Consider the following 17,124-nt stretch of genomic DNA (forward strand, 5'->3'; position numbering starts at 1 on the left):
TGGTTCTAGAAGAGGAAATGCAGAGAGAAAACATTTTGTTAGTAAATACTAGTAAATCCAATCTAATGATTACTTCTTGCTAACCTATAATATTCATAAAAAAACCATAGATACAAAAATAAAAAGAACTGTAGATGCTGAAAAGTATCAGAAAGTTAATCTCATAGCAAATTTTGGGATAAACTATCTCCTGAGTAACTATATTAATAGAGAGAAATGAGATGAATAATTTAAACAATAAAAATGTTTTTTATAGTACTATAGTATAGCACTATACTTGCACTTATATGTTGTAGATGAAATTTCCTGCACATTTCAGTACAGTTATTACCTCATAAAAAGAAACAGGCTTATTTATTTATTTGGGAAATTAGTTTTTGGTGTAGAGGAGAAGGGGCGGGCATTTCAAGGAAGTTAGTGAATATCCAAGGGAGTGGTGTAAAACTGATGACAGTTTCACATTACAGACCCTGTAACTTAGTTACTTTGACTTCTGAACAGCAGAACCAAAAGCATGATAAACAAAAGGTAGGAATCTAATAGAAGTTCAGAAGACAAAAGATCAATTTAGATAATCTACAAAGCAGATAATCAATTTAAACAATTTTCATTTTAGTCTGCTGACAAAATTATATAGTACAAAATCATAAAATGTTAGATTTGTTAATTATATATTTGTTCATATTATACTTAAAATAATAACTACACTAAAATATTTATCAGATTAAATGTAACGTGGTATCCAAGATTATATTCTGGAACAGAAAAAGGTTGTAGTTGAGAAAGTGCTGAGATCAAATAAACTCTGTAGTTTATAGTATTGTACCAAAGTAAATTCCCTAGTTTTGACAAATAGTTGTATGTTAACATTAGGACAAGCTGGGAACTCTTTGGGCTATGTTTGTAAATTCTCTGTAAATTTAAATTTCTTCCAAAATAAAATGCTTATTAAAATTTTTGTATTAGAATAAAATTTTTGTATTAGAATAACTCTAGTTTATATTAAACATTTTTTGAAATCAAATTGTGAGGTATGCCAATGGCTCATTTGGGACTACCATGCTCGTTTTGCAAAATTCTCTAGTGCCAAGGAGTTTAATTGTTTGCCTATACTTTTATCTCCAGAGCAACCATGGGGAAGAGAGTCGTGTTTTCTCAGTGGCAGAAATAGTGATATTTTTATCCAATTATGATATCTGCATCAGGTCTGGATAATACCTTGGGTCATTTCACTTCATGTTCATTTTAGTTGCACATGTTAAAGGTGACAGTTTCCAGTTTCATGTTTCTTTTACTATGTGATAACCAGAGCTATAATAAATATCTCAGACTCCGACTATGTTTTGTTCAAGGAAAATATACTTTATCCTTTGTTTATAGTACATAATGTTCCTCTGTATTTTAGGATGTTTTAGTATCATTTTCTCATTTATTTTTCATTTGCTGTTATCATTTTCCCTTGTATGTATTATGGGAAAGAAAATAATTTTGGCCTGTGTTCACTAATAAGAAAAAAAACTTAGAAAATAAATAAGTAGATTGGGCTTAACACTATTCTGACAGAAGAGAAAGACCTAGTAAAGATAGTAATCTAAATGGCAGCAAATACTAGCAAGATTAAACTAATCATCTACATACTAACAGCCTAACGTCCTGACTAATCACAGGTTAAAGGAGAACCACAACTTTATTGACTGGTAGGGAAGAGTGAGGTGCAGTAGCAACAAAGGAATCAAGACAGAAAGGGATATTTTTTACATTTTGTATTTCCAAATAATCACTTTCATAAAAGCGGGGTAAAAATATGAAAGGAATTCTAGAAATGAAGTCTGGAGTGGCTAAGAAAGATTCCAGTAAGACTGGCAGTGTGGTGCGGGGCCGCCTAACTTGGCTGTGGATTTTTTTTTCTTTTTAATTGTACGAGGCCTTGGGGGAAAGGAGGTGGGTGGAGCTGACTTCAGGGTGGCCACTCTGCTGCAGGTTCTGCTCAGGCTGAGGAAAAGTATGTTTTAATTCTCACAAAGGCGCGCTTTAAATGTGAGGTGGAGAAAGACCCTTGTCTATCCACCTCCAAGAAGCTAAGGTCTCACTAACTGTTTAAGACAAATTTCCTTCCCCACTAAACACAAATGAAATTGTTACAGCCCTAGGTCCTGACATTTGTGTCCCAAATTCTAGATGCCTTGTCTCCGAGCATTTACTAAAGATTATTCATCAATGAACGAACAGCTTTTCGGGCTCTTTTTTCGCAATTGAATTTGTGACTTTTACGCGTTTGGCTTTATTGTCTGTTGGCGGTTTTTTTGTTTGGTTTGGTTTGGTTTTTTCCACTCCGCTGCCCGGAGTGAAGACCGTATTACCTTTGGTCTCCTCGATTAGCGTAAAAATTCGTGCAAGGCAGTTCAGTGTCCAGTGCCATCCCATACAAAATGTTAATTCCTCAGGTATCCACTCTGCACCTGATTGTCCCGTGCCTCGGTGCGCCTCAACATTTTCTCGGTGTTTTTCGCTGCTTTATGCCTACACAGAGGTTAATTTCTCCCACCTACCAGTAAGGCACACCGCTCATCGCCTGCGCCTGCGCGTGTCCGCGGGAGTTCGCTATAGAGCGCATGCGCCCTCCCTGCAGCTGCGTGCAATGGGGAAAAAAAGTGTGGGCCGCCGGTGATGATGTAAAAATTCCGCGCGTTACCTCGATGCGCACAGCTTCCACGGGAGTGAGTCCTGGCCCGTCGCAGTGATGGTACACTGCAGTTGCGTGTGGTTCAGAAGGGTACGTGACTGGTGTTTCTCATCCTGTTCCCCAGAGCCTGGTGCCTGTAGCCCCACCTGAGAACTCTGGTTCTCCTTTCCTCCCTGCTTCCCTCCTTTCTTTCTGAGGGCCTCTTTCCTGCTTGGTTCTCCTGTAGTTGTCTCAGCCCTTCCAGAAGTCAGGCTTGGCCCGTGAGGGGTGGGAAGAGTATATCTACCTGGCACGGTTTAGGACGGTTGTTTGGGGGCATAGGGTTTTCGGTTCTTCAGGGGAATTGTGTGCATGTGGGATGGGGAGCTGGGAAAACCTGCTTACCTTTTAGACTTGCAATATGGTATACATAGCGTGTAGGTTGACGTTTTCTTTTGGCTCAAGTAGTCTATTTTTCTTCTTTTAGGTAATAATATCCATAGCCTGTTCCTATATATGTTTTCCTCGAGTGCACTCTTTTTAAGAGCTTTCTAAAAACTACTTTTCATCAGGAAACGAAAATAATGTAATTGGCTTGTCTTCTTGCAAGAAATTTAGGTCAGTTTTTATGCAGTGCTCATTTTAGACATCGTTTCTGTAAAAATTTACAGTTGCTTCAGAATTAAAGAAAAACTCTTAGTCTTACTAGTATGTTTTGAAACTTGCTGGCATTATGAAGAGTCTTACTAGTAATGTTTTGAAACTTGCTGGCATCATTAAAAATGACAAGAGTCAGAGACTCATAAAATAAGTTTGGTTTCTAAACCTCTGAATATGATGAATCTAGAGTAGTAAGAAATGTGTCACGCATTGAACGGAACTTTAAAAACAGGAACTTTCTTTTACTGGAGAGAGAGGCATGGTTAGTAATATTTCTGAATTAAATTATACTTTTTTTTTGAGTTTGGAAATTTTTCGTTTTTTCAGTAAGTTCTACACCCAATGTGAGGCTTGAACTCAGGACCCTGAGATCAGGAGTTGCAGGCACTACTGACTCAGCCAGCCAGGCATCCCAAATTAAATCATACTTCAGTCCTCTATTTTCCAGAAAATAGGTAGTCAATAGAAAAGAGACTTGTGAAACGTAGCATTTGTGTATATGAGGTAACTAATTCTTCAGCTAGAAAGAAATTGCTTCTTCTTTTTTTTTTTTTTTTGTGGTTCAGTTCTGAAAGGCTGCTTGTGTAGCCTTACTGCCATGAACAGTCACCTCCACTAAATGTTGTTTACAAGGAGAATCTATTCACTTATATGTGACGCATTTCTGATCTAGCCTGGCAGAATCAAAGTATAAGTTCTTCACCTCCAAGAAAAATACTCTGGCTAGCCCTCAAGTTCATATTTTATATATTCCTTCTACCCTGTTCCCTTACAACATTCTATTTCATGAGTGCATCTGCATACTCAAAACCTGAACTTTGAGTTCTTTGTTGTGCTCCCGTCCATTGCAATCTGAGCTCTAGACTGCATCAGGATCACCAAGGGAGCTTTTGCTAAATCTGCTGGTTAGACCTATCCTTATTCCCTTCCCCAGAGTATAGTGGAATGGTCAGTGGACTATACATATTTTGGAAAAAGCTCCCAGATGGTTTTGATACTTAACCTATGCTAAGTGACTAAAGACCAGGAATTTAAGAAATTACTCTGTAAGGAATTTTGATAGTTTGAGAGGTTAGTACATAGGATCTTTACATGCAGAAGTTTAGTGAGGAAAACAAGTAAATACTAAATGCAGTGTAAGATTTCAAAAGGCGTCATAATAAAGATATGATCTAATGGCTGAGAGAGTCCAGCAAAGTCAGTGCTAAGTGTTGACTAGAGGAATAAAGAAAGACATCAGAAAATGTGAGATTTGGGTGGGTTTATGATAGAAAAGAACAAACGACAGTGGAGGAAAAGCATGAGCAGAGTGGCATGGAAATGTGATAGTAGATTATGTAGTACAGAGCAAAGAGAGGAAGGAGAGATAGAGGCTGGACAAATGAAAATAAAACTGGAAGAGTAAGTTAAGAACTTTTAAGATTTCTTTAAAAATTTTATTTATTTGACAGAGAGAGAGATAGCGAGAGAAGGAACACAAGCAGGGGGAGTGGGAGAGGGAGAAGCAGGCTTCCTGCCGAGCAGGGAGCCTGATGCGGGGCTCGATCCCAGGACCTTGAGATCTTGACCAGAGCCGAAGGCAAACGCTTAACAACTGAGCCACCCAGGCGCCCCAGTTAAGAACTTTTACTACTGAGAATTTTAGACTTTATTTTACAAATAGCCATAACAAAAAAACATGAATGGTTTTTGAGTAGGGAGAAATATAATTAGAGATCAGATTTGTTTTCAGAAAAATAGCTCAGGCAGCAGAACAAAGGCTGAGTCAAAGGAATAATTAGACATTGCAAGAGCATTTTAGGAGCCAATGTAATGGTCAAAATACTAAGGCACTTGTACGAGAAAGGAGAAATAGGTAATAGAGCTTTGAGAAAAGAAGCAGGTGTAGTCAGAGATTCCCCAATGTAGACTCAATGACTAGATAAACTGTGGTTTCATTATTTGAGAGAATATTGGGGGAACAGAATTTACCTGAGGTAAAGTTTGGTTTTGCCATGTTATCATATATCTAAGGTGACTATTATCCTTGCAACGAATATCTAAGAAAAAGTTGCATATTTGAGAGGTTTCAAATATAAATTAAATGCAGATCTTGCTCTTGGTTGCTTTAGACTATTAAGCTTACCTCCTGATGGAGATGTCCAACAGACTAGACATAGAGAATATCTTACCTAGGTGATAGTTAACTGGTATAGTCTGATATCACCCGGAAGAGAAAGTCTAGATTGAAAAGTAGGACGGGGGCATCTGGGTGGCTCAGTCGGTTAAGTGTCCAACTCTTGATTTCACCTCAGCTCACGATCTCAGGGTCATGAGATCAAGCCCTGCATTGGGCTCCCCGCTGAGCATGGAGTCTGCTTGAGATTCTTTCTCCCTCTCCCTCTGCCTCTCCCCCGAGCTTGCACGCACACGCACTCTCTAAATAAGTAAGTAAATAAAATCTTAAAAAAAAAAAAGTGGGATGGTGTCAGAAACCTTGAGACAGAAAGTGGGAGAACAATTGACAGTTGAAAAGGATCTTTTTTTTTTTAAGATTTTATTTATTTGACAGAGAGAGACACAGTGAGAGAGGGAACACAAGCAGGGGGCATGGGAGAGGGAGAAGCAGGCTTCCCGCTGAGCAGGGAGCCCGATGTGGGGCTCGATTCCAGGACCCTGGGATCATGACCTGAGCTGAAGGCAGACGCTTAATGAGTGAGCCACCCAGGCGCCCCCCCAAAAAAAGATCTTAAGAGAGTTAATCAAATGGGAAAGGGGGGTCAGACCAGAGGTGAACTAAGAGAAGACTATGGATTTGACATTCAGAAAGACTATATTGACTTTTTTAGGAGCTTTAGTGGTAACAGGATTAGGAGTTCTAACTTGGTAAGCATGTTTGGTATACAAATGGTCTCTTTCTCTTTTTTAAGTATGGAAACTTCATTGATAACCTAAGACTCTTCACCAGAGGAGGAAGTGGTGGAATGGGTTACCCTCGCTTAGGTGGAGAAGGTGGAAAAGGTGGTGACGTCTGGGTTGTAGCCCATAACAAAATGACTTTGAAACAACTTAAAGACAAATATCCTCAGAAACGGTTTGTGGCTGGAGAAGGAGCAAATAGTCGGTAAGTATTTACTGAATGACTTTGATTTTAGAAAATTAATCCCTCCCAGAGGAAAAAAAAAGTTAGAAGATCAAAATTGAACTGGTAATTTGAAGGAAATTATAGTCTATATTTGTAAATGAGCAAAAGTCTACAATAATTGTCTCAACTCTAGTTAAGATAAAAGGTAGATACTAAGGAATGTTTTGGAGTTTTTAAACATTATTATCCTTTTCTTCTCTCAGTGTCTGTTTATATTCTTTTGCACTTCAGAAAAATGGTCTGAATCTCCACTGTTTCCTTCTAAAATTAAATTTTTAGCAATCTTTAGGAAACCTTTTTCAAATCTCAGCTGTTCTACCCACCCTACCATCACCAGTAGTTCTACCAGAATCTTAAGATTTAGAGCCTGTTTCCCTCATAAGTCCCTTGTATATTTTCTTTTGGCTTGTTTTGGTCTTCTCTCTGTGACATCAAAACCTTCCATTTATTTTTTGTAAATTTTATTTTTTATGGAACATATATGCCGCCCTCAGAATAGGAAAGGAACTTTTTCTTTCGTTACAAAGATATTGAAGAAAAATCTTACTCAGTTATCTATTTTGGAAGTGGTGCTTGAACCAAGTCTTGAAAGGGGAATAGAACTTTGCCAGATAATCAAGGCAGGAAAAGGTGTGTTGGCAAGTGTACAACATTTATAAAGGCAGTACATTAGGAGGGAACAAACTGTTTGCTGAAATAATACTTATTTCTAGCATAACTGTGGTACAAATGGGGTGGCTCATTTTAAAATAAAGACATTATAGTCCAGATCATGAAGAGCCTGATATGCTGTGTTACAGAGTTTGAAGATTATCTTAGAGTGATGGGGAGTCATTGAAGGATTTTAAATAGGCAAGTGACATTAATAAATTAATGTCTTAGAAAAATCACTCTAGGGTTAATTGGTTAAAGAATGCATTAGAGGTGTTGATTGAGACTAGAGACAGGAGATCAGTTTGGAGAATACTGCAATATTTCAGAAATGAAGTTCACAGTGTCTGGCCTATACCCATCATTCTGGTTTCATCTCCCTCCATGTTCTGTGTGTTCTACATTCCAACCATGTTGGCTTTCTTTTAGTATCTTTTACCGGTATTTGTCTTCTATCACTGGGTTTTTGTTTGTGTTATCTTTTCCGTAATGCTTTTTCCTCCCCTTCATCCAGCTGCCTCCTATGAATCCCTTAGATTTAAGCTCAAGTCTTTCCTGATCTCCTTGATTAGGTCAGGATTCCAATATGAACTCACATGTCTAGGTTCTAATTCATAAGACTTGTCACAGTTATAATTTTCCATTTTCTCATGTATTTGATCAATGTCTGCTTGCCAGACTACCACTGAGGTCCATGAAGACAGGGGACATAACAGTTCAGATCATCATTTCTTCCCAGATATCTAGTACAGTGATTGGTACATAGTAGATACTCAGTTAACATTAGTTCATGATGAATTAGATTGACAGAAATGGATGGATTGGAACTATATTAAAGAAGTAAAATAAATAAGACTTTGTGATTGATGGAGTATTGAAAGAGAATAAGTCAAGGATGCTTCCTGGTTTTGACTTGAGGAGTGGGTAGATGATAGTATCATTCTTTGAGAAGGACTGCAGTAGAAAGTGGCATCTGAGATATAGAAAAAGGGAGTTGTGAAGGGCCCTCAGAGATGTCAGCAAGCACTTGAAATACAGGTCTGTGATTCAGGAATATGGTCAGGTCTAGAGATAAATTTGTTGATCATAGGCATGGACTTGAGTAAGTGCATTACAGAAGAGAAAAGGATTGAGGATCAAATTCTGTTATTCACCAACATTTAAGGAAAAGAAACAGAAGGTGTGATCTAAAATAGATAGTCAGGAGAGACTTAATGTCATGGAAGCTAGGGAAGAATTTAAAGGAGGAGGAGGTAACAGTCTTATTTATCTTGTGGAGTTCCGGTAGATTAAGCCAAGAAGTTGAATAAACTTACTGAATGCCAGAATTTGAATGAACTATTTTATAGTTTTATGAATTATGCCATCATATGTCTTTATTTGGGTCTTACAAGAAGCAGGTACCAAAGTAGGATTTGATGAACGAGATTTATGGGGAAAACATCTATAAAGGCAAATTGGGGAGGGACCTGAAGGAAGTTGGGAAAGTTGTCAGACCACTGTGCAAGTCTAAGCCTTACGAAGGAGAGAGGGAAGGGCAAAGTTTTAGTCCATTGTGCAGTTCTGAGAAAGTTTAGGCAAAGCTGATGGTGACTCCTTAAGCAGAAGTTGCCCATCAGAGGAATTCTTGTCTCCTACAAAGGGGCTGCCTTAGTAACCCTGCCGTACCAGGTCATTGGCTGGAAGTAGACTGTGGGAAGCATCATCTCTTTAAGATTTCAGAACATACCAGCTGGGGCCATAGGTCTTTGATGTTCCCTGCAGTCACATCTAAGATGCATTTTTATGGCCCACTATGGCATGCAATGTTCAATGTTATTTTTATAATCAATTGTTCAATGTTTTTTATCAATATTCAGAAATCTACAAGGGTTTTGCAAGTTACCTTATATGACATTTTGTTTCTGGCTATAGGACCAAAGGATGCGATTCTTAGATTGATGAAATTGAGCTGTCATTGATTTTCATTTTGCAGTGGTAACAGAGATAGTGTCTATTTTGTTCAATTCAGCACACACTTTCTGAGGATCAAGTATAAACCAGATACCAAAACAGTATCTTGCATGTAGTAGACTCAGATGAAATCATACAGTGGGGTATGGTGCGATTTCATGCTGTGACTTCAAGGTATTGCTTTGTAAACTGCAGTGCAAAAGCATTGTATAAGTTAGTTAAAATCATAAATGATTGATTTGAAAATTGGTATTTTAACTTTTTGAAATATGTATTTGGAGTTTAATATTTAATACAAGGGAGTTTTTTTGTATACTGGTATCTACACATTGCCTCATTTATCCTGCATTTTACCTCAAGAATGTGCTTTCCAACCAGTCTGCGTCCTTACCCAAACAACCGAGCTTTCTCAGTACAGTCTCACTCCTCACACCTACTCACACCTCTCCTCATTTTCTGTTTTTCAAACAAAGCTCACTTCCTTCCATCTAAACAGATTTGTTCCCTATTGAGTATAAATCTCAACTCCCTTTTCTTCTTTTCCTTGAAAGATTTGTTCATGTGCTTTAGTTTTGGGGATATGAAGAAGTTAATCATGGGAAAAAGAGCTCAACTATTAGACTTCCTTTTAAGTACTCTCAAGTAGTATTTTTAGACTGTGTCTTTCAATTCTTTAATATGGTACTTTCAAACCATTTTTAGTGCCACCCATACTGAGAAACATTTTATACTTTTACCCAAACGTGTATTATCTCTGTTTTCTGTTCTGTGGCATATCGTACATTGTTGTTTTCCTTTATTTTGGGAAAATATACATAACATGAAATTTACCATTTTAATGTGTACAGTTCTGTGGCATTGTACTACATTCATATTGCTGTACAGCAATCACCTATCTTGTTTTAAATGCTGGTGATGATTGCATTTTGAAAAACATTGCCTTAGGGTTGTAAAATCAATTTATTAGATTTCATATAAAAAGTAGAATAGGAAACATTAGCACGTATCACATAGTAAGTATGGTTTCACAAAACTTTAAAGTCATATATATATGAATTTGTGTGTATACATGTATGTATACATACATATATATGAATGACTGTATCATTTCTTATTGAGTTGGAGTTGAAAATTGAAAACTACTGCTCTGAAGAAGCCATGCCTTCAACATGTAAATACCTTTATAAAGTGTTCAAGATCTGTATAAAAGTGTCTGTTTCTTCAGCTATAAAATAGGGATAATAATAGTACCTATTTCTCTTTGAAAAAATGAATAAAATTGATAAACCCCTAGCCAGACTTATGAAAAAGAAAAGAGAAAGGACCCAAATAAATAAAATCACAAATGGGAGAGGAGAAATAACAACCAACACCACAGAAATACAAATAATTCTAAAAGAATATTATGAAAAACTGTATGCCAACAAATTGGACAACCTGGAAGAAATGGATAAATTCGTAGAAACATATAAACTATCAAAACTGAAACAGGAAGAAACAGAAAACTTGGACAGATTGATAACCAGCAGAGAAATTGAATCAGTAATGAAAAAACTTCCAACAAACTAAAGTCCAGGGACAGATGGCTTCCCAGGTGAATTCTACCAAACATTTAAAGAAGAGTTAATACCTATTCTTCTCAAACTTTTCCAAAAAATAGAAATGGAAGGAAAACCTTCAAATTCATTCTGTAAGGCCAACATTATCCTGATACCAAAACCAAAGACTGCACTAAAAAAGAACTATAAGCTAAAATCCCTCATGAACATGGATGCAAATTCTCAATAAAATACTAGCAAATCAAATCCAACAGGACTTTAAAAGAATCATGCAGCACGACCAAGTGGGATTTATTCCTGGGCTGCAAGGGTGGCTCAATATTTGCAAATCAACATGATATATACCACATTAATAAATGAAAGGATAAGAACCATATGATCCTTTCAAAAGATGCAGAAAAAGCAATTTGACAAAGTACAACATCCATTTATGATAAAAACCCTCAACAAAGTAGAGATAGAGGAAACATACCTCAACATCATAAAGGCCAGATACAAAAAATCCACAGCCAATACTGTCCTTAATGGGGAAAATCTGAGAACTTTTCCTCTATAATCAGGAACAAAACAGGGATGTCCACTCTCACCACTGTTAGTGAATATAGTACTGGAAGTCCTAGCCACAGCAGTCAGACAACAAAAAAATAAAAGGCATTCAGATCGGCAAGGAAGAAGTCAAACTTTACTATTTGCCGATGACCTGATACTCTGTGTAGAAAACCTATAAGATTTTCTCTATGATTGCTAAGACTCTACCAAAAAACTGCCAGAACTGATACAGGAATTCAGTAAAGTCGCATGATACAAAAATCAATGTACAGAAATCTGCATTTCTGTATACCAGTAATGAAACAGCAGAAAGAGAAATCAAGGACTCAGCCCCATTTACAGTTGCACCAAAAACCATAAGATACTTACGAATCAACCTAACCAAAGAGGTAAAAGATCTGTATTCTGAAAACTATAAAATACTGATGAAAGAAATTGAAGATGACACAGAGAAATGGAAAAACATTCCATACTTATGGACTGGAAGAACAAATAATGTTAAAAAGTCTATATTACACAAAGCAATCTACATATTTAATGCAATCCCTATCAACATACAGTATTTTTCATAGAGCTAGAACAAATAATCCTAAAATTTGTTTGGAACCACAAAGACCCCAAATAGCCAAAGCAATCTTGAAAAAAGAAAAGCAAAGCTGGAGGCATCACAATTCTGGACTTCAAGTTATAAAGCTACAAAGCTTTAGTGATCAAGAGATCAGTGTGGTGCTGGCACAAAAACAGACACATAGCTCAGTGGAACAGAATAGAAAATCCAGAAATGAACCTACAACTATAGATCAGTTCATCTTGGAAAAAGCAGGAAAGAGTATCCAGTGAAAAAAGACAGTTTCTTCAACAAATTATATAAGGAAAACGGGACAGCAACATGGAAACTGGACCACTTTCTTACACCATACACAACAATAAATTCAAAATGGATTAAAGATCTAAATGTGAGACAGGAAACCATTAAAATCCTAGAGAAGAACACAGGCAGTTACCTCTTTGACATTGGCCATAGCAGCTTCTTACTAGATTGTCTCCTAAGGCAAGGGAAACAAAAGCAAAAATAAACTATTGGGACTTCATAAAAAGAAAAAGCACAGTGAAGCACACAATCCACAAAACTAAAAGGAAACTTATGGAGTGAGAAGGTACTTGCAAATGACATATCTGATAAAGGGTTAGTATCCAAAAAATATAAAGAACTTATAAAAACTAAACACCCAAAAAACAACCCAGTTAAAAAATGGGCAGAAAACGTGTCTTTTCCAAAGAAGACATACAGATGACCAACAGATATAGGAAAAGATGCTCAATATCACTCATCTCAGGGAAATACTAATAACAGCCACAATGAGATGTCACCTCATACTCGTCAGAATGGCTAAAATTAACAACACAGGAAACAACTGGTGTTGGCAAGGATGTGGAGAAAGGGGAGCCCTCTTACACTATTGGTAGGAATGCACACTGATGCAAGCCACTCTGGAAAACAATATGGAGGTTCCTCAAAAAATTAAAAATAGAAGTAACCTATGATCCAGTGATCACACTACTGGGTATTTACCCCCAAAATACAAAAATACTAATTTGAAGGGATACATGCACCCCGATGTTTATAGCAGCATTATCAACAATATCCAAATTATGGAAAGAGCCCAAATGTCCATTAACTGATGAATGGATAAAGAAGATACGGTATACGTATATAATGGAATATTATTCAGCCATAAAAAGAATAAGATCTTGCCATTTGCAAGGATGTGGATGGAGCTAGAGAGTATTATGCTAAGTGAAATACATCAGAGAAAGACAAATATATGATTTTACTCATGTGGAATTTATGAAAACGAATGAGCATAGGGGGAAAAAGAGAGAGAGGCAAACCAAGAAATAGACTCTTTACCATAGAGAGCAAACTGACAGTTACTAAAGGGGAGCTGGGGGCGCCTGGGTGACTCAGTTGGTTAAACAACTGCCTTCGGCTCAGGTCATGATCCCGGGGTCCTGGGATCAAGCCCCGCATCAGGCTCCCTGCTCAACTGGAAGCCTGTTTCTCCCTCTCCACTCCCCCTGCTTGTGTTCCCTCTCATGCTCTCTCTCTCTCTCTGTCAATTAAATAAAATCTTAAAAAAAAAAAAAAAAAACTTTAAAGGGGAGCTGGGTGGGGGGGGGTGGGAGAAATAGATGATGGGGATTAAGGAGTGCACTTGTGATGAGCACCGTGTGTTATGTGTAGGTGTTGAATCTGAACACCTGAAACTAACATACTGTATGCTAATTAACTGGAATTTTAAAATTTTAAAAAAATAGCGGTGCCTGGGTGGCTCAGGCGTTAAGCGTCTGCCTTTGGCTCAGGTCATGGTCCCAGGGTCCCGGGATCGAGCCCCGCATTGGGCTCCCTGCTCTACAGGAAGCCTGCTGCTTCCTCTCTCAGTCCCCCTGCTTGTGTTCCCTCTCTCATTGTGTCTCTGTCAAATAAATAAAATCTTAAAAAAAAAATAAAAAAATAAAAACTTAAAAAAAGATAACAGTACCTATTTCATAGGATTGTCCTGAATCTTAGGGTAATATAAGTAAAGCTTTTAATAGTGCCTGGTACATATTATTGGCTGAATAAGTGGTAGATGATTATATAATAGCCTTAATATGGTTATCATTATGTAATTGTATAATCTTTTTGATTGTATATTTTTCTTCATTTTATCTCTACATAAAGGTTATTCAAGCTCATTGTAAAAATATCAGATAAAATAAAAAAATTTGAAAAAAAGTCAGTCACCTGTAATTCTTCCACCTGTAGATAACCACTATTAATCTTTTCTTGACTTTCCTAAGTCTTTTCTATATGTTTATGCAAAATGACTTGTGGCAGTTAGCTTGTAATTATGTGGGTATATATAAAATTTGGGGGTACAAAAATGAGAGCACAATATTTTCCAGCCTTTTAACATTTTTTTTCCATGCCAGAGAATTGTTCAGAATGGCTGCATACTAAAATACTATTGGAAATAACTTTTTTGGCATTCATTTATTTAGCTATAGACTTTTTTCACTGTTATAGTCACAATGTAATATATATCCTTGTGTATATAGTGTTTTACATGATTGTTCAGTTATTTTTTTAGGATAAATTTCCAGAAGTAGAGTTGCTAGTTAAAAGTTTGTACCAATTCTATCATGAGCAGTGTTGAGAGTAGCTAGATGAGTCTCTTATAATTAAAGTACTCTTATTTGAGGTCAGTTTGTTAAAATGTTACTTAATGGATTTTCCATTTTTTTTCTAGCTTCTTTGTGTTATAGCAATGATCTCTCCATTTTAGGCATATAATATTTTAGTTCATTATCAGTTAAAATGACTTGGCATTTAGCTTGGTAACTTAAATCATTACCTATTATTATTATTACTTGTTTTTATTATTTTATTTTTATTGTTTTTATATGGTAGTCTAGAATGCAAATAGCGATAATTTTCCTCTGATATTTGGCCATTTAACATCTGCATTAACAAGACAGTTTGGTTGCTTGTCTTTGTAAACCATTATATTTGCTTGAGTATAATCCATTCAATATAGTGGGTTTTCCCTATTTTAATTTAGCTTTTTTTTTTAGAGTTAGTGCACTGAAAGGGTCTAAAGGAAAAGACTGTGAAATTCCTGTACCTGTGGGTATTTCAGTAACTGATGAAAATGGTAAAATTATAGGTAAGTGTATTGTAGATTCTTTTTTTTTTTTTAAGATTTTATTTATTTATTTGACAGAGACAGCAAAAGAGGGAACACAAGCAGGAGGAGTGGGAGAGGGAGAAGCAGGCTTCCCACTGAGCAGGGAGCCCAATGGAGGGCTCGATCCCAGGACCCTGGGACCATGACCTGAGCTGAAGGCAGACACCTAATGTACATATTTTCTAAAATTGTTTGGGAACTGTGGGGAATAGCTCCTCTTTAAATTTTTTAAAAACTATTTCAACTGCTAATTTATAAGAGATTTTGAAAACTTTATAAAAGAGTTGTTCAAGGGGAAAAAAAGTTGTTTAAGGGGCACCTGGCTGGCTTAGTTGGTTGTGCGTCTGACTCTTGACTTCAGTTCAGGGTCCTGGGATCAAGCTCTGTCTGAGGCTCCTCACTCAGCGGGGAGTCTGCTTGAGATTCCCCCTCTCCCTCGGGCCCTCCCCCTCCCCCTCCAGTGCGCAGGTGTTCACTCAAGCACTTGCTGTCTCTCAAATAGTAAATAAATCTTTTTTTAAAACATTCAAAATTAACTGCTAGATTTAAGATTATTTTAAAGATACAGTTCTTGAGATTTATAAATTGGAATTTTTTTGGCATCTGTTTCTGAACCAAAAATGTCGTTAGTGATTAACTCCACTTAGTTATCTTTGTTCTAAGTATCTTTCTCTGTCTTTTTAAGGAGAGCTCAATAAAGAGAAAGACAGAATTTTGGTAGCTGAAGGAGGTCTTGGCGGTAAATTACTCACTAATTTCTTACCACTGAAAGGCCAGAAACGAGTCATTCACCTTGATCTAAAACTTATAGCTGATATAGGCCTAGTGGGGTAAGTATCATTTGTATTTTTATTTTTGTAATTTCAGAGAGATAGTTCATGAGTAGGAGATAAATATAAATGGTAATTTGGGACCAGTGTTATGGAATTCGTGTGTTGTTTGTATACTTTGAGAATGATGCAAAATGTAGTTATTTTAGTATTGCAGACATAGAGTTTCACAATTAAAATTTATTTGTAAAAAGAAAGGAAGATCATAGCAATTGAGTAGGCTAGTGGGAATGGTAGGGAATGAATCAAGAAAGAAAAATCAATCAAATGCAGTAGTATAAGAAGGTGAAAGAAAGTTACCAGATACCAAGGAATAAAATTAAAATTCCAAACCACATTTTATGAAGTGTATAGGAGGAAATAAAAAGAGAAAAAATGATTTAGATATTCTTAAAGTCTTAATAGAGGTATCACTAAATTGTTGATCAGGTGGCTACTGGCCGATACAGACAGTCTCAACCATCAGACTTAGACACTGTTGAGCACCAGGTTGGATCTCGATACGATGTTTTCCCGTCCTTCATGCTTTACTTAGGCTCTGTCCATTCTCAGTACTGCAGACCCCCCCGGTGTTGTCCTCTTTCACAGATTTCCATTGTTTCCTCAGACAATGTTGTTTAGCTGTAGGGTTTGCAGTACTGGCACCTGACTGAGGGGGACAGATAGCAAGATAGAAAGTAGGTAAAGGAAAGGAAGACTTCAACTTTGCATTTCTTCTCTCCCTCTCTGCCTGGCCCTCCTTCAGCATTACACAGTAGTCACATGAAACACCTAAGAAAAAGGTAGGGAACACTGCCTTATAGCTGGCCCTACTTCAAACTTCCAGTTCCATTCCTCTCCTTACATAGCTTCTTTCTAACTCTCTTTATCTACCATTCCAGCCATCTCACTGCTTCCTTACTAGAGTTATCAGTCTGAATCCCTCACTTCTTGCCATGCCTGTCTAGCTACTAGGTCTTACCATCAGTGGCATAGAATTCATAAAGGCCCCATTCCTCCTGACATAACAGGGAAAGATGTGATCCTGGTGTTCAAGCTTGTCATTTGCTTTTAGTCTTTTCCATAAAACAAAATTATCATACATAGTTTCTATAATAATGTATACTTTTCACAATGTTGTGGGCTTAGTAGGGTTTTGTGGACAAGACTGAGAATCTAGCCATTCACAGTCTCATTTGTTACAAAAATGTGTTTCAAGTTCCATAGAGACACCCCTGCAGACTAAGAACCTCACAAGGCAAGGCTGAGTAGTAAACATCGGGTGAGGATGGGGGACTCAAGTGAGAGATTTTTTGGGTGTAGTAAACGTCGGGTGAGGATGGGGGATTCAAGTGAGAGACTTTTTGGGTTAGAATCTCATATCCTCTGGAGACCACCTGGAAAACATTGGATAAATTTTGGAATG

At 37.1% G+C, this 17,124-nt stretch overlaps 1 protein-coding gene across 2 annotated transcripts in view; it reads left to right on the forward strand.

Moving 5' to 3' along the window:
• The first annotated feature begins 2,670 nt into the window (after window positions 1–2,670).
• GTPBP10 (GTP binding protein 10) overlaps window positions 2,671–17,124 on the forward strand; it is a 28,241-nt gene continuing 13,787 nt past the window's right edge. Inside the window, exons 1-4 of one of the 2 annotated variants that reach the window (XM_028120101.2) lie at window positions 2,671–2,773; window positions 6,232–6,425; window positions 14,777–14,868; window positions 15,575–15,719. In XM_028120101.2, the coding sequence (XP_027975902.2) occupies window positions 2,741–2,773; window positions 6,232–6,425; window positions 14,777–14,868; window positions 15,575–15,719 (464 nt within the window). In that variant the 5' untranslated portion in view covers window positions 2,671–2,740. The remainder of the gene's footprint in view (window positions 2,774–6,231; window positions 6,426–14,776; window positions 14,869–15,574; window positions 15,720–17,124) is intronic. The other variant, XM_088018454.1, reaches the window with a different exon arrangement.

This window comes from Eumetopias jubatus, unplaced genomic scaffold (genome assembly GCF_037043125.1).
Source record: "Eumetopias jubatus isolate StellerSeaLion01/CBP00866 unplaced genomic scaffold, mEumJub1_p1.0 scaffold_14, whole genome shotgun sequence".
NCBI classification, from domain to species: domain Eukaryota; kingdom Metazoa; phylum Chordata; class Mammalia; order Carnivora; family Otariidae; genus Eumetopias; species Eumetopias jubatus.